The sequence below is a fragment of the Sitodiplosis mosellana genome, unplaced genomic scaffold (genome assembly GCF_009176505.1).
Source record: "Sitodiplosis mosellana isolate CC-2019 unplaced genomic scaffold, AAFC_SMos_1.0 Smas_scaffold_1, whole genome shotgun sequence".
NCBI classification, from domain to species: domain Eukaryota; kingdom Metazoa; phylum Arthropoda; class Insecta; order Diptera; family Cecidomyiidae; genus Sitodiplosis; species Sitodiplosis mosellana.
Window position 1 is genome coordinate 9,126,375 of NW_022595244.1, and position 27,884 is coordinate 9,154,258.

At 37.4% G+C, this 27,884-nt stretch overlaps 1 protein-coding gene across 2 annotated transcripts; it reads left to right on the forward strand.

Annotated features, from left to right (window-relative positions):
* The first annotated feature begins 722 nt into the window (after nt 1–722).
* LOC129574154 (uncharacterized) lies at nt 723–27,412 on the forward strand. Of its 2 annotated transcripts, XM_055455661.1 has the most exons (5): nt 4,919–4,953; nt 7,308–7,439; nt 23,876–24,181; nt 24,463–24,652; nt 25,992–27,412. In XM_055455661.1, the coding sequence occupies exons 1-5, from the start codon at nt 4,934–4,936 to the stop codon at nt 26,514–26,516; spliced, it is 1,173 nt and encodes a 390-aa protein (XP_055311636.1). In that variant the 5' UTR covers nt 4,919–4,933; the 3' UTR covers nt 26,517–27,412. The 2 variants fall into 2 exon arrangements, with proteins under 2 accessions (XP_055311645.1, XP_055311636.1); XM_055455670.1 differs by lacking the exons at nt 4,919–4,953; nt 7,308–7,439 and adding an exon at nt 723–768.
* The last annotated feature ends 472 nt before the right edge of the window (nt 27,413–27,884 follow it).

Below are 27,884 nucleotides of genomic sequence, written 5' to 3' on the forward strand. Positions count from 1 at the left end.
ACAGAGCATGATTGCTTGCATCAAATGCTGGCTGGCGAGTATATGAGCAAACGAAAGTCCATGGGAGAAAGATACAAAAATGAATAAAAATAAAAAGAAAGAAGAGAGAAGCGAAAAAAATGAAAGAATAATAAAAATAAACACACAACGAACATACAGCAAAGCCATCACAGAATGGTCGACCGCTGCGGTTGAGACGAACACGATGACGGCACGAACGGTGTACTGAGATTACTGTTGTTGTCGCTCTTGGTCGGCTCTTCTGTTACATCGCTGTGCTGGAGCTGCTGCTGCTGCTGTTGCTGCTGATGAATGGCTATAATATAGCAACTCAATCGTGCCACAGCTCAGTTGATTCTTTTACATCGAGGCAAGTAGATGCGCTTCTTGACGCAATTCTTACTCAACAATTTTCTACGTGATCTTCGTTTGGAGTAACGTTTTTTTCTCGACTTACGTTCATTCGAAATCGTTTTTTTTTATTGAGGTTTGAAATTACAAATTTGAGTTTTTTTTCCAACTTGCGGTTTTTGTGCTTCAAAGTCAAAGTGAATTCAGTGGAAATATTAGTGAATTTTTCAAATATTCTTCTTTTTCACTTCGGAATTTTTATAGTTAGAATATTCTTAAGTTTTCGTTTGAAAAAAGAAACAGATAAAATTTACCCCGGGATTGTGGAATCCAATAAAAAAGCGTCCTCTTTTTTTAACTTAAAGCCTTTGTCATCAACTCCAAGATGAGAAAAATAATGGAAATTAAGTTCTTAAGGTAAGTCAATTTTAAGTGTTTTTTTTTTCCCTCACAACAAGTTTTCACTTCCAGACTTGTTTCTTTCAATTTATCATCCATTTTTTTTGTTCTCCTTTCATTCCCCAAAATCAAATTCACTTTTCGCTGTCGACACCTTTATTTAAAATTAATGGTCCGAAAATTGGCTGCAAAAAAAGTTGGTTTATCTAAGGTTGAATGTGCATTAAACGGCATGTATAATGGTTTTTTATGTTCGAACATTGTCTCGGTTCTAGTCACAATTTTCGCGTCATTTATAAATTATTGATTTCCATTTTTATGTGTGTTTTTTGTGTTCAGTGTGAGTGAGAACACGGCGAAATCTCTCACCAGAAAACACCCGTTTCATATTGTTCTGGTCTTCCATTCTTCCGTTTACGTACATTTTATTCACATTGTAATTTTGATATGATTATTATGACGTTATTACGATGGCCGTGCTCGCCATTCACGTCTATTCTCTAGCAGCAAACTTCAGTTTCACATTATTTATCCATAAATACGGGAACACCGCGTGCTTTGTACCCATCGGTTCGGTCTGTGAAAATGAAGCAGAAAAAAAACCACGTAATGTTCTTCTTTTATCTCTTTCTCTCTGCCTAAATCGTGTCCGTCCGTCTATCGAAGTTCATGGTTCGCGTACATTTCAACGTGAACATAACTCACACCAACAACAACCAACCAACCAACCTGGCCAATAAACCGTGTGCCGTATACCGAATGCGAATTTGCAAACATGCACTTGAAAAAAAGTGCTATGAACTTGAATTTATGCGAACCTACATACTCCCGGCTGCACAAGCATCCATGTACAAGAGGGAAAAAAACCACCGTCATTCACTCCATCGATTGACTGACTATACGCGTCCGAAAACGAAAATTTGGCAATCGCGATGTGCACATAGTAAAGCACATACATGCAGAAGAAAAACACTTCATTCTGCGCATCGTTGTGCATTTCTGAGTCCGAATCATACACACTGCACGCCGATATGAAGCGAACATAAAAAAACTGACCCGGAATATGAGCGCAGCGAAAAAATGTGAAGCAGTCGAAACATTTACGATTAAATGGCAGAGCAATGTGCCCCGTTTCATCTGCTTGCCGATACATTTTTTCGGGGCATATTTGTTTGTTTGATAAAATTTCGCATCGGTCGACGATGGTGACTGCTTTTTATCTCTTGCTGAGTGTGTTATTTCAATCATGGTTCTTATTATTGCTGCTGGTGCTGTCGTCATTTTTGTGTCGTTGTGCGTTTTTTGTGGATTTTTTTTCGAAACCCATGCATATGCTGCACGTTAATGTACAACGAATAAGTTTGAATTGTGTTTATGCAAAATACCGACAAAAAATCATCGATCGCCTCTTCGCGTTCATTATTATTTCTCTCTCTCTCTCTCTTCCTCTCTCTCTCTCTCTCTTCCTCTCTCTCTCTCTCTCTCTTTCTCTCGTTCTCTTTTATGAACTAGTTTGAATGAAATTCATACATTCACCAAAGAGTTCAAAAATATTCCAAAATAAACGTGATTTAAGCCAACCAACAACAGCACCAACAAAGAAACATAGCTCAATATAAAGTTTCCATAACAGCCGGCAGATCGAAACATTAAAACGGTATTTTTCTTCCGATGATGAGAATCACACAAAGCCAAAATGAGATAGATAACGAACGAACGCATCGCGCTTCACAGCCCATACATACATGTTTCGCCAAAAAGACGGGAGAAGTTCAATACCAAGGCATTGTATCATTATTTGGTCTGGTGTCGCATATATAACACAATCAAGAAATTAACTAACGAACGGAAGAAAATAAGAGGAGAAAATATTCTCGCTGCTGAACTCGCTCTAGTGAACCGGTCGAATTTACTGTTCTTTTTCTTGGTGTTTTGGTTATTTTTCGGTTGTTTGTGTGTTGCAATAATTGACGACGATTTGGAGAGTTCAACGTGATAAAATTACGATATATTCAAACTGCCATTTGACACTTTCCTTCTATTCATATGCAAATCCAAAGCTAAAATCCCTTTAATTTGCTAACAATTAAAATATTTCGATGTTCGACATACACAAAGCAAAATTACAAATGAGATACCAAGCAAAAACTCGTCCAACGTTTAATCGCTATCATTAATAAAAAAATTCATCGCAAGAGTATTAGGCACGCAACCGACGTGATGTGTACGCTATGGCTGTTGTTCCAGCTAAAACAGATCGACCGTTTAATGGGCAGAAAAAGAAAGAAAAACCTGATAACATATCATTTATACCGTGATTCAGCATGACGAATTGTTAATAATAGAATGCTCACTTGTTCAATACACGCCATTTAATTCAATTCCATGTGGATAGCAAGTACTTGGACCGAAACAAACAAACAAAAAACCACGTACATGGAATACCATTCTTCAATGTTTGATGTGTGCTTTTTCCCCTTCTTCTCTGTAATGACAGCAATGTTTAGCAAAAAAAAAAAATTTACATGAAAACGAGAATGGAGTGTTATAACCAGGCGAAACTAATTATATGGTTTGTGTTTGGCAAACACTGTTTACTGGCCAATCATTCATTAGCCGTGCTTTGTACGCCTAGAGTCTGTAAAAATCACTAGTTTTTTGACCATTTAACATCAAATTATAAGTCGACACCTAACGATTTGGTCTAATAGTGTGTGTTGCTGCGCTCTGGTGCAGTGTGCTTCACGTTCAGTGTGTTCTGTCTTCAGTTCGAGTGGCCGTTGGGCTTTTTCAACAAATCGTTCTAACATCGGCGTTAGATTACGTCGGTAAATCAACACATATTGAAACAGAAAAAAAACCACATGCATTTCCGTTGCGCCAGCAGCAAAGCATACGCCATTGGTTCAACGGGCCTAAAATCGAATTTGATTTCTATTGTTTTTATGTTTTATCGCTGATTTGTGGATATGCTGGATTATGCGCCATTGGCAATTTATTAATTGGCATAAAATCTCCATTAGAATTCATTGTTCACAATCGACATCGATTGGTATGGTCCGTATGGTCCATATGATTCGTACAATTCGATTCTATTTGCTTCAATAAATCCAATAGCAAACAATTGATGCACAAGAAACGCAACACATTTTCATTTCGTTTTGAATGCCATAAAATCACTTTTATAGCGAATAAATTCTAATCATGCACCGAGATGCTCTGCATAACGCAAACAGTAAAAGCGATTGTTGCTAATAGGATCGGAATTATGATGGTGTTTTTTTTGTTGTTGTTCATGCAATGCATTTGATTGGCTATAGTGAGACGCACGCTGGATGATCAATTGTGTATGTAGTATATCGTGTGGGTAATTCAAGGTCGTCGAAATGCTCTTCTCGGATACGCCAGCTAGCCAGCCATCCCGCACAAACAACAATCGCAACGGAGATCTATGTTCATCAAACCAAACAATATTTAATAGCGATCGTAGTCTCGAACGAATCAAATATTATACAATGTGCTAAGAATCGGATTGCATGCAATATATCAGAGGAAGGATTGGATGGATGTTTTCTCTCTCAAACGCTTCGTTCGATGGCGCATTCCTAAATTGATTATTATCCAAGCGCAAAATATGTTGAGCCTAAATCGGTTCGAAAGTCGTTTATTTTATTCGTTTTCGTTAGCGATGACTATCAATAAAAATCGTTTTCACATTTGAATGTGAATCTTCTCTTACATTCGTTGTGCGTCGTTTTTTCTTCCTCTCTTCATAAACATGATACAATAAAACGCATTTTACATTGAAAACTGGCAAATGCTAACGCATAAAAATCGCCCGGACCTCACTAACGAATGCCATGTTACATAATCGCATGGATTAAGTCCGAGTGAAAGAAGTGAGTGAGAGAGAGAGAGAGAGAGAGAGAGAAAAATGCTCGTCGTGTGTAGAATCTGCACATCGAATGTAATTTTTCTCGTGTTCCACTCTCACAAAATCACAGACACACACACAAACTCAATTTTATTTTTATTTTCCCTTCTCAATCGGTGTTTTGGAATGAGCAACAGCAGCAAAGCTTACATAGATCCAATCCAAACGAGGCATCAATTGCATTGAATACGCCGTTGCAACAACACTCATTTGGTTGGTCGAGCATTTTTTTCCTCGATAAATCAGCATATGGAACGAATCGCGTCAAGGTACGAACCACGACATTTCATGTGCACGACGCGTCCAAATCGTGTGTGTGTGTCTATGTCTGTTTGCCAATGTGCCGATTCAATTTAGCGTTCGCCGTATTTTAATCATTATAGAATAAATTTTTTCCTTTTCGGCCGGCGATTCATCGAAATCGAAATGGCTGTTGGCTCAATTTCGAAAATTAATACCTTGGGATTTTGATCAGCGCATCGCTTTTGGTGTTTGTGCAAAGATGAGAGACGTGAATGCGAACAACATAGAAAAAAAAATGCCAACATTTTCCAATTCCAACGACGAGACACATACATACACACTATCGATCGATGAAAATCACGAGATGTGCTGTTTGTTTGTTTGTTTATTGCTTTGAATATATCTCTTTTTTTCCGTTGTTTAAAAGCCAATAAGATTTGATTACATTGTGAAACTATCATAGCTCGCCTATTATCTATGTTGTCTGTTTTGATGTATTCTTCATTTCGTTTTAACAATCCGGCGAAGACGGCATTCAATATCGAACGCTCGTTGGCTCGTAATCAAAAACAACGAAATAATCAATAGAATTGAATAAATCTATGCATCGCATTTTCCTCTTCATTTTTTCTATCATCATTATTTTCCGTAGCTAGGACTATTTGGCGCGCTTTGGTACAGAAGAAGAAGATGAAAAAATTGTGTATGCAATGTTGTTAGTGTCGCCGATATCGTGCGACTTATTTTCTATATGTGCGTCAGTCACACGGCAACAACGATTGCCAACGTCTGATTTCGATGGCCAACCAGCTGCATGTATTGCACAAGTATTCACACGTCAGTCATCATTTCGATAGAATTCAACTCATATTTATTGCCAAGTTTTTCCACTCTTCATCATAAAGCATAATAGTCAATCTAAGTTTTATGTCGCCTTCATCGTGATGCATATAGATCCGCGAGGGGAAGTTGGTTTCCCACTCAACTTGTTACAGTGAATGGGATAGCTCTCAATCAGTAGAACGTTTTTTGATACCTATAAAGATTGCGTGAAACATGGTTATTATTTCCAATTATCGACAACACAACCGTACTACAATCAACACAAGAACGATCGTAAAATAAAGGTGTTTTTAATAGGTTCTTCGTTTAATTTCAAGTCGACTTTAACCTTTCCGCAAAATCATTTTGTGTCCATATGCTTGCCAATGAACACATTTAAAAAAACAATTAATATTGTCACAGTGAAAGAAATGGAACTCTTGACCCACTTAACAACAAAACATACACACTCTTGCATGGCTCTTTGCCGATGCGCAAAGTTCATAAAAAAACAATTTTACGCATTCCAATCTCAAAGCGTTTGAAATACACCAAAGCATAAAACTGAATTCCCATAAATCATGTGCGGTTTTTATTCGCGGATACTTATTTTGTGTGCGAGTGAGTGAGTGTCTGCATAGAATGTGTCCGAGTCAATCGAGTGTAGTTGATGCGAGGAGGCGATGCGATAAAAGAACAAACAAACAAAAGTTCCATGTACACAATGAGAAAGAAATGTAATCGCAAGACCATTGCGTAAACCACAGTCCGTAAAATAGATTTCGGCTTGATGTGAAAACGGATTGGGTGCAATTTGAGCGTGCAACAGAAAAAAATAACCAAAGCCAACAGGCAGGCAGGCAGGCGTTAAACATATAGATAAAATTAGTTGGAAGAACAGCGTTACAGCCGCTTCGGAATAGAAAAAAAAACACGATAAGATACATAATATAAATAATGAAAAGAACACTCAGTCCCTCACACACTCACCCGGCCACTCATTCACTCACACAACGTAAATATCTAATACACGCTTTTAGCTTCTGAACCCGGAAGATGCACGAGTGAGCTGTGTGCCATTTATACGCATCTGAACATTAAACTAGCAGAACCAAAGTGCCATTTAAATTCTTTAAACACGTCTCCAGCTGGCTGGACAACCATTTTTCATCGTGGTAACTTTTCGTGGTTAGGCATATCGAACGCACATGCGCATTTCAATCGTCCGATCGAGATCGACCGAACGATTCATCTTCACATAGTGCACAAACACACACACGAACGCAGCAATGCCCATAATAATGCTGGCTATATCTTGGTTATCTGGAATAATGTCGAATAAAGCTGCGCTTTCGGGCACACACACATAAATATTTATGAATTACATGCTGGGCATTTATTGACTCGACCAATTCATGACTTATGCGAATCTTCTTCCATATTCCTATTTCGGTGTTTGCGCGCATTCAAAACCAACCGATTTACACATCAAATCGATGCAAATACGCGCGTGCGCGTTTCGCGTTCACACAAAGTGTACAATGAAATTTTTACACAGCAAGCATGGCGGCACATCGTTTGAAAAATGGCCACAGTTTTCATATTCGAATTTAGACATTTGTAAAATTGGATTTCAAGCTTCGCACTTAGCATCGTTGAAATACGCACTTGGACGCATCGTATTTTACAGGTAAATGAAATAAATTATGTCAAAATAAATGGAACATGGCAGCACACCATGCCGTCGGAAGCATTAATCAAATATGCAAAAAAGGTGATGATTCTTGCTTGAATACCAGTTTTCACCAAAGTATTCGGTTTTCGCATCAATGTTTTTCAAACTCTGCTGAACACTCGTTTTATTAGGTTTTCTTATGAACTCATGTTCTGGCTTTCGAATGAATTGAGTTAAAATTTCCATAATTAACAGATTAATTGCCAATTTTCCTCGATACAATATGGCCAACCATGTTATACGTGAGAACATAAAAACTATCATGTTTATCGATTTTTAAATGAGTGCTTGTTGTTACCAATCCAATGTAAAAGGTGGTTCAACATGGAAAATCGGCCATTTCATTTGATTAGATAGATTGAGTTGATAGCATTTCGTTGACTATGAACTAGTAAAAAAAACGTTAGCGCCTTACTCGTTTCTACTCAGACCACGTTCAAACATGGAATTTCATTACACATCTTCGACTCGATCGAAACAAGCTTAGAAGTGTCAGTTGGGTCATTCGCTTGCATTAAATCGATAAATATATACATCTTGAGCGATTTTCCATAAAATTGTACATTCGAGCCAATCGAATTAGGATTTAAATTGCAGTGTTATATAAAGTCTTATGCAATAGATGAAGTGTATTCACTTTTTGGTCGAGGTTAATTGAGGTGTACATTTGAAATGGTTTATTTGAAATTAATGTTTCGATTATGGAATAATATAAAAAACGATACAATTGCTCATAAAATTGATGTGAACTTCCAAAGTCATCGCATCGATGCCATAACATTTGAAGGACATCGTAGTTCATTGAATTCGTTGACCATTTTTTTAATCGATTCTCCGAAAAGAAGACCATTTAGAAGATTTGTCTGATAATCCGGTGTTTTTTTTCTCATTTCTGTAAAAGAATTGTCTCGACGTAACGAAATGAGATGAAATAAAATTTTAAAAATTGATGTTTCGCGACTTGCACGCGCTCGTGCGCTAATGTTATTCAATTGCGGCCATTCGACTGCGTCCGCCGTTCACAAAACCAATCCCGTAATTATTGTTTTATAATAATTTATTGAAGCCATTAATGTTCGGCTAACGTGTGGCTGACGTTCGTTCGGCCCAGTGGCACGATAAATTTTCGCGATACACATCTATCCACCGGGCAATGGTGAAGCGTCTGCGCCGATGGTGCATTGCATTTATCGCAATAAATTGCAAATAAAATGAATGATTGGTTTATAAATTATGCTTTAAAAGTGATTCCGTGTTTGAAAGTTGGACAACAAGCCGATCTTTGGCTCTTCTTTTTTCTAGATCGATTCAGAACCGGCAAGTGCAAAAGAGACGAGTTTGTGGTCTCGAAAAAATGGAGAAAAAAAACATAGACAGAGGTGCATATAGCATAAATCGATTAATGTTTGAAGAAGCCTAAGACCTAAAAAATGAGCGAACGGCTCGCGAATGGTGAAGTAAAACGATATTGCTAATTAAATTGCAAACAAAATCACGGCACGCCATTCGAATACTTGTTTTGACAAGAGCACACCGCGCACGGTGCACCGATTGCAAAATTTCACCGATATAGCGCGATTGGTGAGGCGTCGCAGAGCGAATGTCAAATTGGCAATCACAAAGTGGTTGGTTTTCATGGAAATCGTCTATTTTTTTCGTGTGAAAACGGAGAAAGCGGTTTTCAATTTCGTGGAATCTAATTTCCTGTGTGATTGAAATCGTAGAAATTGTAATTTTTCTTCCAATTTGAAATTGCCATTTGTTGAATTGATTTCGAAATGCTTGGAAATCGGACCGAGAGACATGCTCTAGTTCCTCTAGATTGTCGGATGACGTGAAATGCTTGGTGCTCTTTTGCTCATCACCCAAAAGGTGCATAAAATGTAGGATTTAGACTCCTTATGCCTTTCGGTCGATGAAACGGGTATTCGTTGGCTTGAGATGAGCCAGTGATAGTGTTGCGTTCCATCGTTGTTGTTGATTCGGTTTTTTTCCCTCGATTTTCTCATTTTAAATGAATTAATTTGTTTTTATTTGAATAGAATGTGCACGCAGAGTATCACGCGCACCCGCGATACATACACAATTTCGTGTGCACTTTCGTACGTTACGATACCAAACCGTTCTAATTATTCAGCTAACATGAGCCGTCATCAGTGCAGAGCAGAACTTTGTGCACGCATCGCGATTGAATGATGAGTTCTTGATGTGCTTTTGAGCCATTTCTTGCAACCCGTTTCAACGGATTGAATCATTTCGCTAACCGCGCAATAATCGCGAGTACGTCATTTGTTTAATCATGATTTTAATGCCGTGGCTGATGCTGCTGCTGCTGCTTCTTTATCCATCCATAAGATTTTATTTAAATTGCTTACTGGTTTTGCTTAATTGATTACCGACTGCACAAAGGTGCAAAGTAATTAATTTTACATTCAAACATATTAATTACACTTATGCTTCTGGTTCTGATGTGAATTCATCTTGAGGCTGAAAGCCTTTTCTATTATATGCCATTTTTTGCTGCTTTCGTGTTTGTTGATTCAGTGTGTGTGTGTTTTTTTAATCCATCCATTTCATTGAAACAGATCGTGTTCCATGGAATGAAGCGTGCAAAGATGCAGCAACAAAAAAACCATTGAACGCAACAAAAAAACTGTGCACACAATTTGTTTGTTTTTCACGTGTTGTGAACAAGCGAGGAAAATGATTTAATTCATGTCGACTATTTTTTTGCGTCTCTATCGTTCTGCTATTTCTTTTTGTTGCACTTGTTGTATGCAAATCAGGTGAAACGAAGCACAGCGGCCGAATTCTCCGGTAAAATACACTATGTACCCATTCATTATGCGATTTTTTTCTTCTCTTCATTCGCTTAATCTTTTGCATATGATTATGATCGCAAATATTCATAATGCGACGCAGTTAGAAGGCTGTGTGCTGACTTTGAATGCACGTGGCAATCGGTAGTTGGTTCGCGAAAGGAGAAAGTACATTTGATCGGCTCGTGCAAAAGCATTCTTACGCAGTTTTCTTTCAGTTATTATTTCAGAACGTTCATTCGCTCATTCACTCGCATTGCATCGCCATAAATTTCATTTTCAAGGCGGACACACATTGCAAAACTGTAGCATTTTGTTCAAGAAACTCCATGTGAAATGGATACTTAAACAGAAGTTGAGATGAAAAAAAATGACACTGAGTTGATTTTAAAGACAATAACTGCAGTATCAGCAGAAGTGGCAACTGCAACAGTGGCAGTAGCAAAAAAATAAGAAAGCTCATTAGCTCATTAAATCCAAAATTCATGTGCAATGCATTTGTGAGACTTTCATTCCGCTGACCGGTCATTAATTGTTTTTACCTTGTAAACTCTTTTGTGTTGCTGCTGCTACCATCCATTTTTTTTTCTCTTTCCCCCTCTCGCCATTGCAACTCGCGGCATCAAGTTGGAAATTTTGCTTTCTTCCTAGTTACGAGTTTGGTATTTGGTTTGGTGCGTGTACGGTATGTGAAATAAGAATGCCGCAAGCAATCAACATAAATACAATAATCTCATAATAAAATATTTTAATAATTATGTTGTTGCGATATACGTACATTCTTGGCGCTGTGTGTATCAATAGCGCGGATCACCCGTTCCACGATTTAATTATTATGGTTTGGCCAAAGCGTTTTTTTTCTTCTCTACATCATAAACGCATATATATCGAGCAAAAGAAAATAAAGCGGTTTTTTGTTCAAATTGCCTGATATGAAGAGAAAATCTTGGATCGCATCATTGAAATTGTTTTCTAATAAATTGAAGGAATAAACTAATGCTTTTCAAGTCCGAAAAAATTCCCTTTATATGAATGGATGTTTAATGTCTCTATTAATGCATACCAATTTATCGTTTTTGATGTTCACAAATCAAACCGTCAAATGATTGATCGCTGCAAGTGTATTATTAGGTTATGAATGAATGATTGAGTCAGTATGTGGACTCCACATTGTGGAGTCAATCAGAGTCGATATTTATCACCCATGTGAGATTGAATGAATGACTGTATTGGAAAGCAAATCAGTTAATTATCATGGCTTAATCGATTGTGGCCGTTAATTGATATCATTACGAGGCGATAGACAACAGCATCAACCTCTTGTCTTGGCTCTTCGTTCATCTGATAATTGATTTTGAAATGTGAGAGAATTAGCCGTCGCGACAGCACATTCTCTGAATACCCGTTCGTCCCAATTCGAAAGGAAAAGTTCATTCTTTTTCATCGCTTTTGTTTATGATGGAAAACAAAGCAAAAAAATAACTCTCAAACACATAGAAATCGAAATCGTATTGATTTTCGTGGAAACGAAGTTTTTAACAATAAATGAGAAAATTAAGATTAAATAGATTTATTTGTTTTCTTTCTTCCATTCATTCAAAGCGAAAGAACCGTTAATGAAATAGAATTAATGAAAACATTGAATTTATTGACTGATTTTGAAAAATACTCCAATCCGTTAGTTCGGAACAATGCGATTAAGATCACTATGGATTGTTTGTTGAAAGTATTTTTCTTTATTCTGAGAATTCTTTGGATAAGAATCGACCGAGAATCAATTAGAAAAGAATAAATTTGCATGTGAAATGATTGGCAACCGTGCAAATACCATTTTTTCTGATCGGAAACCGTCAAATGAATTGAAAGAAGACACAACACCAAATAAATCGCAACATTCCATTCGGGAACGTGTCCATCAATTGACAGCCGATCGATTCGATTCGATTCGATCAGCAGGTTTTTCTCTGCATACACGATATGTTCTGGATCAGTCGGAAACCAACTCATGGAAATAACGTGCACAAGAAATCAGCCACAAGAAAATAGTTAGCTGTCACCGCAAACACAAACCTTTAACACCTTCTTGCTCTATATACATCTCTCTCTCTCTCCCTCTTCCGCTCCCGCTACGCATTGCACCGGGCCGGGGCCGGTCTGGATGACAGTGGATTTTTATTTTAGAAAGATCAGTTACATGACGGTTGACAACGTTGTTGCGGTGATTGAGAGTGTCAAACGTGCGCACTCAAGCATATTAATGTTTCAATGCGAATGCATTCATCTGTAATGCGACTGAATCTAGCGGAGAGTTCATACACGTATTGGCAATGACATGTGTGTATGTGTATAGCAACATGCATGGGAGAGAGATGAGAATTTCAATATATAGGACAAACGACAATGCACGACACAGCAACTGTAGATTACATTTCCATTATTATTGTTCCGATTGCATTTCTTTCACTTTGCCTCCGTCTCCCTCTCTGCTTCTCTTCTCTCTCTCTCTCTCTCTCTCTCTGGCCTGCACTCCGATGTGCATAAGAAGTGATGGCAATCAAGCACCGGGTAAATGGAAACACGCCTAATGTGAGTTTCTGGTTGAATTAAGATGTGCACGCATCATGGATACTATCGTACGTGAAACGGTTGGGAATGCGACTGCTTTTGTCTATTGTCACGTTCCAGTGGTACCTTATGCCATTTCACCGATATGCGCGCACAACAACAAAACATCTACCTCAATTGTCCCGGGTGATCATAACAACAAGTACGCAACTTAATCCATAGCAAATAAATTCGTTTGTGTGCGCTTTTCGAAATGCTGGCGGAATTGAGACCAAGACATTCAACAGAAATTCTCGAATGGAACAACAATCTACGGAATGTTTGTGATTATGCGTACGCACCCAACGCGGGGCGCACAAATTGAATTGCCTTTAAAGACGATTCGTACCAAACTTTGCATTGTTTTCGATAAATCTGTGTCAGTTGGAGTTTCCCAAATCGTATTTTTTTTCTTCTTCTTCTGTACATTCATTGTGTCTTCATTGGTGTATCGAATTTTTTCTTGTTTTTCAATGTGGAAAAAGCTTTCAAAAATATCTTACCCACTTTAAACAACTCCAACTCTGAATTCCAATCGAACCAAACTGAACAAAAAAAAAACAAACGCGCACAACAACAACATGCTACAAAAATGTAACCGACTTGCGAGTGTGCGCACAGTTTTGATGGCAAATCGTTTGCATTCTTGGTATTTTTTTTCTTCCTTCTCGCATTTCTCTCTCTCTCTCACTCGCTGTCTATTTAATTCTTTCTCTAAAACTATGTGCCCATATTCAATGATGCAGCGCCACACTAATTCATACATCATTCAATGTGTTCTTTTTTTTTCATAGCGTTTCGATTGAATGAGAAACAAATGCCAAAGCATATAGAGAAAACTCCATTAGTGTGTGGTTTACTGTGTTTTTCCTGCAATTTTGTAATAAATAAATCACTTTTCGTCTAAATTTTAATATTTATTTAATTTATTTTTTTTCCTCCGATACAATTGTACTGCACTCAAAATGCATTCTCATTAGAAAATTAGCAACCGCAATTGTTTTCTTCTGCGTTTTTCACGCCGTTCACATAAATATTGTACGAGGTAAAAGCGAACGAGATGGTGCGCGCAACATGGATGTGAAACACAGAGATAAGTGTGTGTGTTTTTTTTTGTAATTTATTTGTTGAATTGACGTCGCACGTAAACTAGATCAAATTTGTTTGGATTGGTACGAACATTCTCGTTGCGTTCGAAGTTCCACAAAATAAAATATTCAGTGTAACGAAAGAAAAAAAATGCAGACATGCATATCAATATGCATACATCTCGTTCGTAAATTTTACCGATGGCAGATAGTGTTCTGGTGTACGATGATGCTAACGCAATATCACGATGAAGATGATGATAAATGGGAGAGAATGAAGGGAGAGAAAGAGAGATGATCAGTGCGAGCGCGCGTGATACTGTGTGATAGCCACAATCAAAACCTGTGCAAGTTGTGTGTGCACAGACATTTCACCAGTATATATAAATTGGAATATATCCAACCGCAGCGCGTCAATGAAAATAATACCCATTGGAAATGGTGGTGTACTCGAGTGATGGAGCCAGAAAGGGACAAGCACACACAATGAATGATTTTGCATGCAAGAATTTGAAATTCAAACGCGTTGTGCAACGCATGAGCTACTCAGCCTCAACAGCATCATCGAACTCAGTCAGTCAGTCAGCCAGCCAGCCAGCTAGCTAGCCACAATCTTGGATTGCATTTGGAAAATCAAAGAAATAAATAATTAGCAATGTGTCATGTTTGGTGAACGTGTGCACTGAACGAGTCCAATAAATTGCACCTAATATGCGATCTTTATCATCCATTTAGAATGTAAACCAAATACACACACACAAAATTGTATCAAGAGAAAGAGTGTGCTTTTCTATGGTCTATGGCAAAAACCACGGATGGACATAAAATCGCACGAAGAAGAAAACAAAATGATTGAATTCAATTGAATTGTGAAAATTCGAATGAATGCAATTCGTCTCGATTTCTTGCGGCTAATCATTTAGAGTATAATATGCAAACGCAATAGCACTACGTGGATTGAGAAAAAGAAACGCGTTGAATGATAGGGAGCGAGAGCGAGCGAGCGAGAGAGAATGGAATGAAGAAAAACGAATTCATATTATTATTTTCACCGCCTTGAGGCGTTAGACATTGACATTGGACACACAGGCACATTGATTCTCTCATTTGTGTTAGCGATTCTGCTTATTATATCGTTTACCCATCCGTTTGATCGATCGAATTAAATGTCGATTCGAACAAAATATTGGAATGATGCATCGGTTTGCGGTTGTGGGCACTTTTTTTTTCTCTCTCATCTTCATTGCGTGCAAACACGCAATATATTTTCCCGTTTTGATTCATGCACTGTGTGTATGTGTGTGTGTGTGTGTGTGTGTCAGTTGGATCGTAGTGCATTCATTTCACATTCACAACATTAAGCTAATTCTAAAGAAATTCTAATTCCACATGAAAATTGGCTATAAAATCGATGCACATGCCAATTAAGCCATTAGGCTGCAAGGTAATAATAAGTGATCTCACTTTTCAAATGTCCGATAAATGTCTGCCCATCCAGTAAATCTATTGATCGAACTGACGTTCAATTTCAATTGGTTCACCGGAGATCAATCAACCCTTGCGTGTGTGCGTTCCATGCAATCAATCGAACATAACAACAACAAAATTCCAAAAACAAAAATAAAAACGTTTCGGCTCAAAAATGCGCAAGTTTAAAAATAGTATAAAATATGTGTGATGCATGTTCCATGATGATCATCATCGGCCACGAAAAAAAAGGTGCAGAAATGAACACACACTCTAAAAATATTCTCCATCGGATGCGATAACTTCCAATTTGAGTCACTAGAATCAATTTTTTAAATAAGACACATTTTCTACTGAACTGCAAACCTGTATATAACAGCGGCTTGCGCGCGGTGCGCATAGAATAAATAAGCATAGTAATGTTGTAAATGTAAACTGTAAACAAGGTAAGCAACTGGACATGATCAACGAAAAAAAAAACAATAGCCAGTCCACCTCTTAATGTCATTATATGGTAATAAAACCATGTACGATAATAACGTAACGTGATGATGATACCTGCTGCCATTTCACATTGTTGGGCTGCTGTCCACATAAAATACTGATTCTGTTTTTCTCTCTCGCGTGGTCATTTTCAGTTTGTACCTGGCCTGTCGTTTTTTTTTTCTTCTTCTTAAATTCTACCTTTTTCTCTTTATTTCTGTTGGTTTTTTTCCCCTCCTTTCGTTTCGATTTATATAATTTTGATTTGTTGGGTCTCATTCTGCGGAAAATGATTCGCACACAATACGACGAATCGGTGTCATGATGTAAGTGTTCATATCCATTTTCGTTGTGATTGCACCGCTTTTAATGTGACTTGGCGATATTTTGAAGTGACAATATTCTTCATTTAACAGATAACGTCACACAGCCACCATTTTCATATGTAGATATAATAGAGTCGTAGAGTCGCGCGCGATGCATCGATCGAAGACGACGACGATGATGATCGATGATACATTCAATGTAGCAGCAGTCGCGTTCTCATCTCGTATGGAGTGCTGAATGTATCAAGTGTGCGTACCATTGTCTTTGCGGATTTGAGCTGTTAATTTTCCTCTTCGGTCAATGATGTGGTTGGGATTTTTTTTTGCTCCCTGCTTTGGCCGTATGACAACCAGCCGTTTTTTGTTCTTATTCAATAAATTGTAATCGCTGCATTTTTGTAACTTCTAATCAAGTAAAAATGCCAACTTTTTTTTGTTACTCACACATACTAGTACACACGGTATGCTGACAAGAATAATGAACGATTCGTAGTGCAGTACGCCTTAAATGGCCTTTGAGCTGAGGTTTTATTATCACATACGCACATTTTGTTACCTAACTTGAATAAACACATTGGCGTTCTGGACACACGGTTTTTTTCCCACCTGGCTGCCATCATTCACACAAATATAGTGCGAGACTGCGACGTTTGCATTTCAATTGTTTCTTGAGTTTGTGGCTGTTTTTTTTCTCTCTTCCTGTCATTCTATGGCACTTTTTACACCGAGTCAGATTGATGGGCAATTTAGTTGCTTGTTCGGATGGATGGCCATGCTATGTCGCACGCATTTTTACACACATATCTACAATTGAGCGCGCGAATTCGTTAGAATTTGACCCATTTCTTCAGCACCTATTGAAAATCTTCTGGAAGTGGTTTATTTGCGCTGGTTTTTATCGATATTCTTATCGATTCGTTTTTATCGCTTTTGTTTCAATTTAATGATAAGAATCGGTTCATTAGAAACAAAAAACTGGATTTAATATAATTCATCACTTGAACGTGACGAAGTGTGCTACTGGTTCAGCACAGGAAAACTCTTTGGTCAGCGCGTGAGTTTTTTTTCCCTTCTTCTTACAGTTCAGCAACAAAGTTGTAAGCAACACGTTCAATTTGATCAAATACCATCGCAAAAATGCCCATATTTCAAATGCTGTCGTAAAAAAAGCTATCACCCAGCATGTTTTCGATGAACCTGTACAAACAACGTCAACAGACGTTACCGTCAAGTGGCTGGGTAATGATCGCGAACCAAGCATTGGAGGAAGAAAAAAATGGAGACTGACTTACGGCTTAATCAAATTACTAAATACGCAATGTCTTGGATGGTTGTCATATTCTAAAATGTTGGTTTCTCCGTTTCAAACGGTTTCTGCTACGACTCGAATATATCATATGATAAAGTGATAGCACACGCGAACATGCGAACGAATCTACGAAGAAATTAACGGTTTATTTTGCACGTTGCCGATGATGAGAGAGAAGCAGAGGTATCGTGGCAATGGCATATGAAGTGAATGGTCGTATCATGACGTGTGTATGCGTGTGCATATTTATGTGTGCGAAAGAGATAAACACGCCAATATCTTTTCATTTTATGCGAAATGCAAAAAACAAACGACACAAACACAGGCAAGTCAATGAATCATTTGGGAAAACAGAAATTTTTTATTATCTGAAATTGGTTGCCAGTTGATGATCTCATGGCCGATGAATTACGATAATGCCGGATATATATTCACCCACAAACTGTGATATCGAATACACTGCGTGCAAGCACAACCGATCCGTTTCAAATATAATATAATACACACAAATCAAAATCCAATAATTTTATCTGCATGACGCCTTTTCCGGTTTACAAACTGCTTTTCAACACAATTGAGGAGGAAAAAGTCGAAGAATGAGCTAATGCACACCGACCGCCGTCGTCGTCGCCGCCGAAACATCTTTTCTTTTTCGAAATGCAGTCCATTCGCAAATAATTGAAATCAATTTTAATGGTGAACGAAGTTGAGTGGATAACGGCGGAACGAAAGGAAATATATATATATCGAGTGATAAAAACGTGTTTTTTGTGACTTTAAACCGGCAATTGCCCGCCATGAGATTTCATTCTAAATGATCCCAAATTGAATGTTCCGTGTTGATTATAACGATGTTCGGCCATCGAACAAAGGAAGATTCTAATGGTGGGAGCGGTATTTGCTGAAAATAAATAACGATCATATAGTTTGGATTTTCCTCGTCCGGCCTGGTTGGGATCATTAAATTTAATATGAAAATTACATTTGCCATCGAAAATGATATTTCGTTCCGATTTCAATCCAGTTCAGCCCAACTGATCTGTTGCTACGTAATAAAACTGCAATTATGCTAATCACTTAAATGGACGATTAAGAGCAACAACAACAAATACTCGGCAACATGTCTTTTTTTTCAATTTCGTATTTTAATAATGAGCCTTTGAATGATGGGCCTTTTTAGAGGCGAAACAAAATTGTTCACAACAAGCGTGAGCGTATGCCAGAGAATAACATGTAATCATCTTCAAATTGATTGCTGCTTTTCGGCTGGGTCTATGTATTTTGGATCCATTGATCTTGAGGGAGCGAACGAAAAAAAAGAACGAAATAAAAATAATTATTAGTGTTTGGACTGTCAATCATTTGACGGTGTTTTAATTTTTATGTATCCACTCGATCGAGTGTGGTGCTGATCTTTGAGAAGATGTGCTTTGCCGTACGCAACAATTAACATCTTGGGAAAAAGTTAAACAATTTCGTATTCATTATGCCGGAGAGAGCATTCTGAGTGATGAAACCGAGAAGACCACCAAAACACAATGTTACCGTGGTTATCGGCGACGTTCATTCACATGCACACACAACAAAGCAACATCGCTTTTGAATTCAGCTGGATCACAACAGCATAATAGAAGTGAAAATTGGTACGAAACCGCTAAAAGTGTTTCAGTTTTGTGTGAGTGTGTGTGTGTGTGTGTGTGTGTTTTGAATCGCACAGGCGATCATTATAGGTGTATTCAATATGAACTTTTCCTTTTGTCAAACGGTAAACGTTGTATTCGCGCTGGTGTGGTTAATTGTTTTATATTTATTTACGCTTCACGTAGAAATGTTTGTGTTTTGCAACTTATTTGGTGGTGAAATGCCGTTATTGCTCTTGTGATTGAGCTGTATAATTTGGGAATATTGAAAATGCACACTCATTTAGAGCATCGTGCTCTCTTCCTCTCTAGCCCTTTTCTCTTCTCTCTCTCTCTCTCTCGCTCTCTTGATGTTTGTTCGACTCCTAGAACAATCTGATGCTTCAAGAGACGGATGAAGATTCGCGCTGCCATAAACAGTTTACCAATATGCAAAAATGAGTGAGACGCGTTGCCAATTAGACGTAACATAAAGACGGTATACGTCAATCTATTGTCAATAGTGAAGCAGGGCGAAAAAGCATTGATGGGTGCGTGGTTCATGTAAATGAAGAAGCTCGTATGTGAAATGCTGTAACGAATTGTTTTGTTGAAAAGAAGCCATGTTCGCATTTTACGTCGTTTTATTCTCATATGTAACGAATTCGAAATGTTATGCTAACAACTATGATCGACCACGCAACAATCCTATCATTTTCATCAATAAAATGGTATATTTTCTTCGTCATTTCATTCAAACACCGTTTACTTCATTGAATTCCGTGGCTGCACACTTCCACAAGACGAGCTCGATGAGAAAAAGAGATGAACTGTTGACGACCATCTCGAAGAACTTTCTTGTGAAATTATACGTGAAAAGCGAAAGAATCCGAGTACAAGTAAACTCTCGATGAAGCGAAAACAATGGCACATTTGATGTGGTAAACGAAATTATGTGAATTTTCTTGTAGAAAATCTCAGAAAATGCTAAAAAAAAACAACGCGAACAACACTGGATCTACTGAAGCGCGCACATTGAACAAGAACTGTGTGTATTTTTGTATATGTGAATACGATTGAGCGTGGCTGATGGGCGAATGGTGAAAGAAGAAGAATCGCTGCCTAAACTCATTAGCATAACAAATTGTATGCGATTGGCGACCTTGTAACTAGCGCGAGCGGATTGTATTCGATACGATACCATTGAATTTAGCCGAGCGAGCGAGTAGCGACATAGAGACAGAGAAGCCGAGTTCTGATGAGATGATGTGCCTATGTGTTACCTAATGTCTGTTCAATATCGCGTACCTCCTGCCATCAATTGTGGCAGTTTAGTTGAGATATTGTTACCGATCATGGCAAATTGATCGTTTCACGTTGTTTTTTGTCTTAATTTTTCCGTTTGGTGTTTTGTATTTTTTTTTATGTTTATTTATGCCGGTTGCGCGGCAGTCTCCACATTGCGCTTCATTGTGTATGCATGCGGCGTGTGCAGTGTGCACAATGCATTCGCTTTCATGTATATTGAATGCGACTGGCGGCAAAATCACTGCGATTGTTTTTATTGCACAAGGCAGTGAGTGGCTGGTTTTGCTATTTCAATTTCATGATCACATCATGGGCTCGTCCGTTTGCTTCATTTGGGCAGGCAGGCAAAGTCTCTTTTCCGTTGCATGCAGTGGCTGGATGCGTTGTCTCATTTCTTTTTAATATTCTTAAATTCAATTCCTTCGTTTTTTCTGCATTGCGTGCTTGCCAACTCCTATTTAAGCAGATTTCATGCTCTTTTATCGTCGTTCATCCATTATGTATGCAATGGAACTAGACACACTCGGCTTTAAATCGGTGAATAGACTCTTCTAAACGTAAACTGGCGCTACGCGATTTGTCAGCTCACCATTTCTTTTGTTGCTCCTCTGGCTCTTCGTTCGCATAAAAAAAATAGATAAACTTAAGCCTCACAATGTTACTGGAAACATGTTATTCAAATAATGCGAAACTGCGCCGAGCGTTTTCAAATGACTTTTAGTGCTAAAGACAGTTTTAGTAATTTTCATTCATTTTCAATTCAATGTCGTGGCATTTGATTTGAATTCCGTTCATTTTAACAACCGTTTTCAATGTATGCTTAATTTCCATATCATTTGCAGTGGGTGGCTCACGCCACGGTACTTTCCAAACAGATGTAGATAAAAATGTCCAAGTTTAGAATTCCATTTACAATTCATTTAGTGTGCAGCTTATCGAAAAAACACCTAATTGGGCTTTCACTTCGTTTTTGGGCCTTCATTTTGAGAGTTGTGATCAAGTAACAAATTCAATTGAAATCGTTAGCTAATCCAATGTAAATCTTCTGTTGCTACAGAACACAAAATCGGATTTCATTTAATGAAAGTGTGATTTTATGGGTTCAAACTCCAAAAACATCGATTTTCTACCATATGAAGATATTACAAAAATATCGGCTGAATTTGCATTTACATGGATCGAAGAAGAAAAAAGAATTGTGTACTAGTAAATCGTGTTGTCAAAAATGTAAATTACATTTGATTATGATTTTATGGTTAAATCCGATTTTATGATGGTATGCTACTCGTCGTCGACATAAGACACGAAATGGAAATGATCAATGATTACCAAATGCGCATCGCCCATAATATATCCATCCTCCTTTTCATTGTAAAACGTCTGAACATTGCATAAATGCGGCTGAATTTATTTCAAGCTTATTAAAACCTCGGCTCACAAGTTTTGCCAGCAAAGTGAGGCATGGTAATAAAAATTCATTTTATACCTTTAAACGGTGCAGATGAGTCGAGTTGAAGCGCGTCGATGGGTTCGTTCTTCCACGAGAATCGCAGCTTTTGAGGATAAGTGTAACTCATAATTCATGTTTTTTTTCAACATAAGAAAATGAAAAAAACACAACAAAAAACTGCGTCACAAAATGTCGTTGCGCTAATGAAGAGACAAGTAAAGCTATGAAAAAAAAATTTGTCCACAGAAATCCAAACACTGGAAGCGAACGCATTAATTAAACATTGTCCGACTACTGCTGCACACTATACGGAATACATGCATTTGTATGTTTGTTTGTCGTGATCGAGAGATCAGAGACAAGGCGCAACAGTGCATACTCATTATAAAGTGCAGAAAAAACGAACCAATCCTCGACAGAAATGGATCACGTTCATATTTCATGTGTTTTGCATAAAACACATCCATACGCGGCGCGCTATCCGGCAAAGTGGCTGTCAGCAGCGGATGACCATTTTCTATCAAGAGCTATGAAAGCAAAACACAACCGACAATACACTTGGTTCATGTCTTAAATCAGAATTATGTAAAATGCTCTAAGAAATGAAGGCAAAAAAAAGAGAGAGAGAAAAACTCCAACTGAAAAAACAACGCACAGAACAAATCGAAATAAAACTTGAGAAATGAGTGCGCGAATACGTGCATAAATCAAATGATGGAAAGAAGAAAAAAAAGGGTCGGCAGAGAGACGAGCGAGAGCGCAAATAAGGCGCGTCGCTACGATATGTAAATATGTTTAAACGTTTTTCGGTGGAAAGACGTATTAATTCATTCGTGAGTCGTACTTTTCATCGTCTTCTTTCAAGTTAAAGTCACATTATATGATTCGATTGTTATTGTTCCTGATGCTCAGCTTCATTTATAACACTGGTAGTTACTCTCGAACTGATCACCATTTAGACGAAATTATGGCTTTTAAATGGAAATCACTCTATAACAAACAACCCATACGTAATGACGTTACTTGAATCGGCCGTGTTAAATGCGTACACAGAAGAAAAATAACATACACAACGAGAGTGATCTAAAGGCAACACAGAATGAGCAGATCAGAACAAATTATCTGTCAGTGAAAATTATATTTCAGGTTGATTGTTGTGTGCGTGTGTGCGTATGTGTGTGTGTGTGTGTGTGTGCCTATATCTCTGTGTATTAATTGCATTTTATGTGCGGATTTATGACAAGAATCAAGCCGACAACAGTCCATCAACACAAGAATGCGTACACACACCAAAAAATATTAATTTCTTTTCATTTATGTTATTTACTGTTTTCGCCATTTTCATTTTTTGTGTCTCCCTCTCTCTCTCTCTCTCGCTCGCTCGCTTGTTCGTTGTTTTTCTCTTTCGGTCAGTCGTCATGAAAATAAATTGAATTTTAAAGACTTTGGAAACAGTTCTCGCTTATTCTTTTGCCTCATTCGACGATGATGCTTACGAACAATAAATTGAAAACGTCTCGTAATTCAAGTGATATGGGAATTTCGTATGGTTTTTTTTTCTTCACATCTCCAGGTGAAATATAAACCAAACCATAAATCCACGAATAACGGCTTTTGTTCAAATTGATGAAATTACCAAAGCGACAATTTTGCTCTGAGCGGAATTTATGCGACCAAACGAGCGCATAATTCTTTTCTGAACGCAGTCCGAAGAGAAGAAAATGTCATTTGTACAAATGATACAGCCATAAATCGATCTGATGACCAAATTTTTTCTTCGCTTTCCACATTTTACCCCAACATTTTTTTTCTTTAACCTTTCCTCTTTCACATCAGTCTTTTTTTTCTTCTCATTTTCGAAACATTGAATTATTTGAACAAATTAAATAAATTAATTTCCATTCATTTTCAATTTCAGTTCAGTCATTTTAATGTGCACGCTAACTATAGCGACCGCACCACCACCCCCCGGCTCATCAACACCTATATCGCGATCATCAGCAACGCCGCGCAAATTCCGTGATTCGAAAATCTCACGAATACAACCATATGTACATAGTGAAACTCTAACGGCACCGGCTGTCGATACCTATAACAATTTCCACAGCGAAAAAGACTCGGCCATCAAGTATTATCATGCAAATAAATTTCTCGAAAAAAATCATGGACATAAAAAGTTTGGAGTCGACAAAAAGAAAGTCTCGTCCAACCACGAACTGTTCAAGTGAGTATTTCTTTCTTTTATTGACGAATTTGGTTCTTGATGGTGTGCATAAATTTGCCAAATTGATAAAATCAATTGACGCAAGAGAATAGAAAAATGCTGGTGTTTTATTTTGCACATTTAATGTCGATCTTTGTGTCTTAACTTTGGTCAGATTCAATATAAATGTGAAACCAAACGAAGTAAATGGTAAAATCACGATTTCTAAAAGTCTTAATCGATTTTCTTCTCTCTTTGTTTCTCTCATTTCTTTCTGCATTCTTTTGGTTATGTTGACGAAGGTCGTTGGGATTAGCAAAAATCAAGACACCGCCAGGTCATCATCGTAAACGTCTTGCCGTCGAATCATCGCGACACCATTCAAGACCGGATGACTCACATATGTTTATCATAAAATTGCCGCCGAATCCATACTACTACAACCAGAATACCGCGCAAAGCCAGAATGGTATCGAAGACAAAAATCAAAAGGTAAGACCATCCGACCGAAATGCAATTTATGGTACAGGTTTTTGAGTGTGTTTACCGAAATTAGTTTTAAAAATACATCCAATGAATCAGATTGCTGATGCGCATTTGGTCGAAAGGAATTTCCGCAATTTAACCGAACGGTTACAAACCATTTCGAACGAGTCCAAAATAAGAAATAAAATTCCGAACTCGAGCTAAAATAAGAATTTCCTTATCGGATCAAAGCACTTTTTGTTTCCATTGCGATGCAATGAGAACACAGAGAGGAGAAAAATTTACAGAGGAACGTTAAAAGACCGCTAAATATTTTTATGAATTTATTATGCATGATACGTTGATATGCGAGATGCTGTGTTGTTATTAAGAATGCATAATTAGCGTCCTTATTGTGGCGTGTGTCTTCTTCTTCTTCTTCTTCATACTCCGTATCTCAATGAGTGTATCAAAATGTACACTTTTTCACTTTCAAACATAATTTTTACTGATACCCATCGTTTGTTCATACATTTTAATGTGTTTAATGCGCTTTCGCATAGCTGCTGAAAGATTCAAGTCTTTATTCATGACTGTTGCTGAGTTCTTAACGTAATTTTCGTGTCATTTGTTGTTCATATACGAATACCTCCTAATGGAAATAAGTGCTCAGCATTATTCTTCGTCGCCGTGTGCGCTCTTTTTTTATTTCAGTCGAAGCTCTTGTATCGGTTTTAATTGCGTCAAGTATTTTAATTGTAAAGGAGAAGAGAAAAAAAAACACAATACATACGAAAGGCACAAAAAAGTGCCACAAACATACAAGTGGTTTTTTGTTGTTGCATTAATTCATTTGAAGGAGCTTTGTAGAAGTCCGCTTCGATTAGATTCCATTATGTGTATGTGTTTGTAATTGTGTGTGTGCACGAGAGAGTGCTCGATTGATCAAACGCTTTATGTTGTTTTCAACAAACGCAATCGATTAGGGAATAATTTAGATAATTTACTAAGCAGATTTCTCATTCTTGTTTTTTTCTCTCTTTTTTTTCCTCTTTTTTTCATTTTCATCTCTTCTACACATCCTGGTTTTTTGCAATGTTTCTGCCTCGTATTTGAAATCCCATCACAAAATCGTCAACAACCTGTCGACTGTTGCTGTCGTGATTTTTTTCCTCTCTTTGGTCGCATCATGGTGCCATCACTGTGTTTTTTCATCTCTCATCTGCCCGTGTGCCGTCGTGTTGTGGATGCAATTTCAAATGTCATGTTTCAAACGACACGCAAAAATGTGTGCTGTTGCGCTTTCGTCCATCGTTTCTTCCCTCTGGATAAAAATGTGTACGGTTCGGTTTTGAAACTCACACAGATCTCTTCGATGGGCTTCAAATCAAACGGCAAGCCGGGTCGCATTTACCATTGGAATTTGCCAGTATTGAAAAAAATGCTCACCAAAGGCGAAAGTACCGGCCGTAAATCATCGAACCTAAGACATTCGGATGATGTGAACGATTTGATTGATATAAAAAATATACCAACATGGTCGAATCCATGGGATGACAACAATGAAACACTTGACAAAGCCTTCTCCGGTAAACAACATCGTGGCGTCAACAATGCCGACATCAACGGGTCGAACACGGTGCACATAAATGGCATCGACGATGACTTGAATTTGAAGCTGTTGAAGAAAAAATCACCAACATACTATGCACCGTCGAAGCAAAAAAAGAAAGCCACCGTGCACAGTGACAGTGTGGCCGTCGCAAAATCATCATCATCAGCAGCATCATCTGCCAGCAGCAAATACTTCCCCGGCAACGGAAAACCCAAAAGTTTTTACGTGATCAAGAAAAACGACCATAAACCATACTATCAGAAATTAATCCCATAAATTTCGAATCGATTTTTCTTTTCTTTTTCAACTCGTTTTCTCACCTTTCTACAAAACGCAATAATTAATAAGACAAATGTATGTTCTTTCTTTTCGATTTTGAAATTCAACAGCAAGTTCTCGAACATTGAACCGAATTTCCCATTCAAATCATATAGGTTTTAACCAAATTGTATACAGAGAATCCGTCTCAGAAAAAGAAAACAAAAATATCTTGATCATTCACTTAATTTATTGCATATCATTGTCTCATTGTTTTTACATGTACTACTCAATGCTCATGATAGAGATGAAATACGTATGGAGTCAATTAATGTTTTTTTTTTCGTCTCTCGCTCTTGAATACTTATTTTGCTCTAGTGAAGCGAAACTACATTTAAAACACAAGCAATTACTGTTAAGTTAAGTTTATTGTCAACAACATCAAGAAGAAGAAAAAAAAAACAAAAATTTTTTGTATAAGAAATTTATTAGATCAATTAGGAACTACAAATTAACAAAAAAAAAACAGTCGGCCTATTATCGGTTAAGTGATGTCATTAATTTTAAGAAATTTTTCGTTTCAATTCAAATAATAACAATTGTGACAAATAATAACAACAACAACAATTAATTTATGCATACGATTTTTTTTTATTGCTATTGCATTTCATTTTCTTTTCCCTCGCTGCGAAACAGACTTTCAGATACAAGGTTGTTATATTTTTTACTATATCATAACGAAAGATGGTAGCACTGGAGAAAAACGGCGAATGTGATGTGAAAATAAAGGGCAACAAAATACAACTTATTTATCGCAATCAAATATATTTGATATTGATGCGAGTAAAAAGCAAATGAACAATTCATTGAAATAAAGCTGTCGAGAAATCTCTTTTTTTGATACGATATTAAAATTGGTGGTTTTTATTTTCGATCTTAATTTTTGATATAGCGAAAAATTGATGATACGTTGCAGAGAGAAAGATCATCAACAAACACTAACCAACAAATTAAAATCTTTATCGCTGCCATGGTAATGTATCTGAGAAAGGAATGAAAAACGGGCAAGTCTATTAACTTATTACTTTCAGAAGATATATGGACGCATAAATGAATTTTAGTAACTGTAAAAATCTGTTTGAAATTGGCCAAAAACACATGTTTGGAGCAACAAAAAAAAGTTGGTGTGCAACACCATGCAACATAATACAGTCCATAAAAAAATTGAAGACTCGTTTGTGAAAATATCCATTAACACACTTTATAGTGTGCATATAAATTTTGTGGTTGCAAACCAACGCCACGGTGAGTCGGTAAGTATCAAAGGTGATTTGGAATGGTATGGTGTGTTATGATTTCGATTTGGAATGAAATAGACATTGAATA

Excerpts from the sequence above, each read along its gene's own strand:
- LOC129574154 (XM_055455661.1), top strand. The coding sequence starts at position 4,934 with ATGGAACGAATCGCGTCAAG. Across the intron at positions 4,954-7,307 it reads ATGGAACGAATCGCGTCAAG|CAAGCATGGCGGCACATCGT; the intron begins GTACGAACCACG and ends ATTTTTACACAG. Across the intron at positions 7,440-23,875 it reads GGACGCATCGTATTTTACAG|TTCAGTCATTTTAATGTGCA; the intron begins GTAAATGAAATA and ends TTTCAATTTCAG.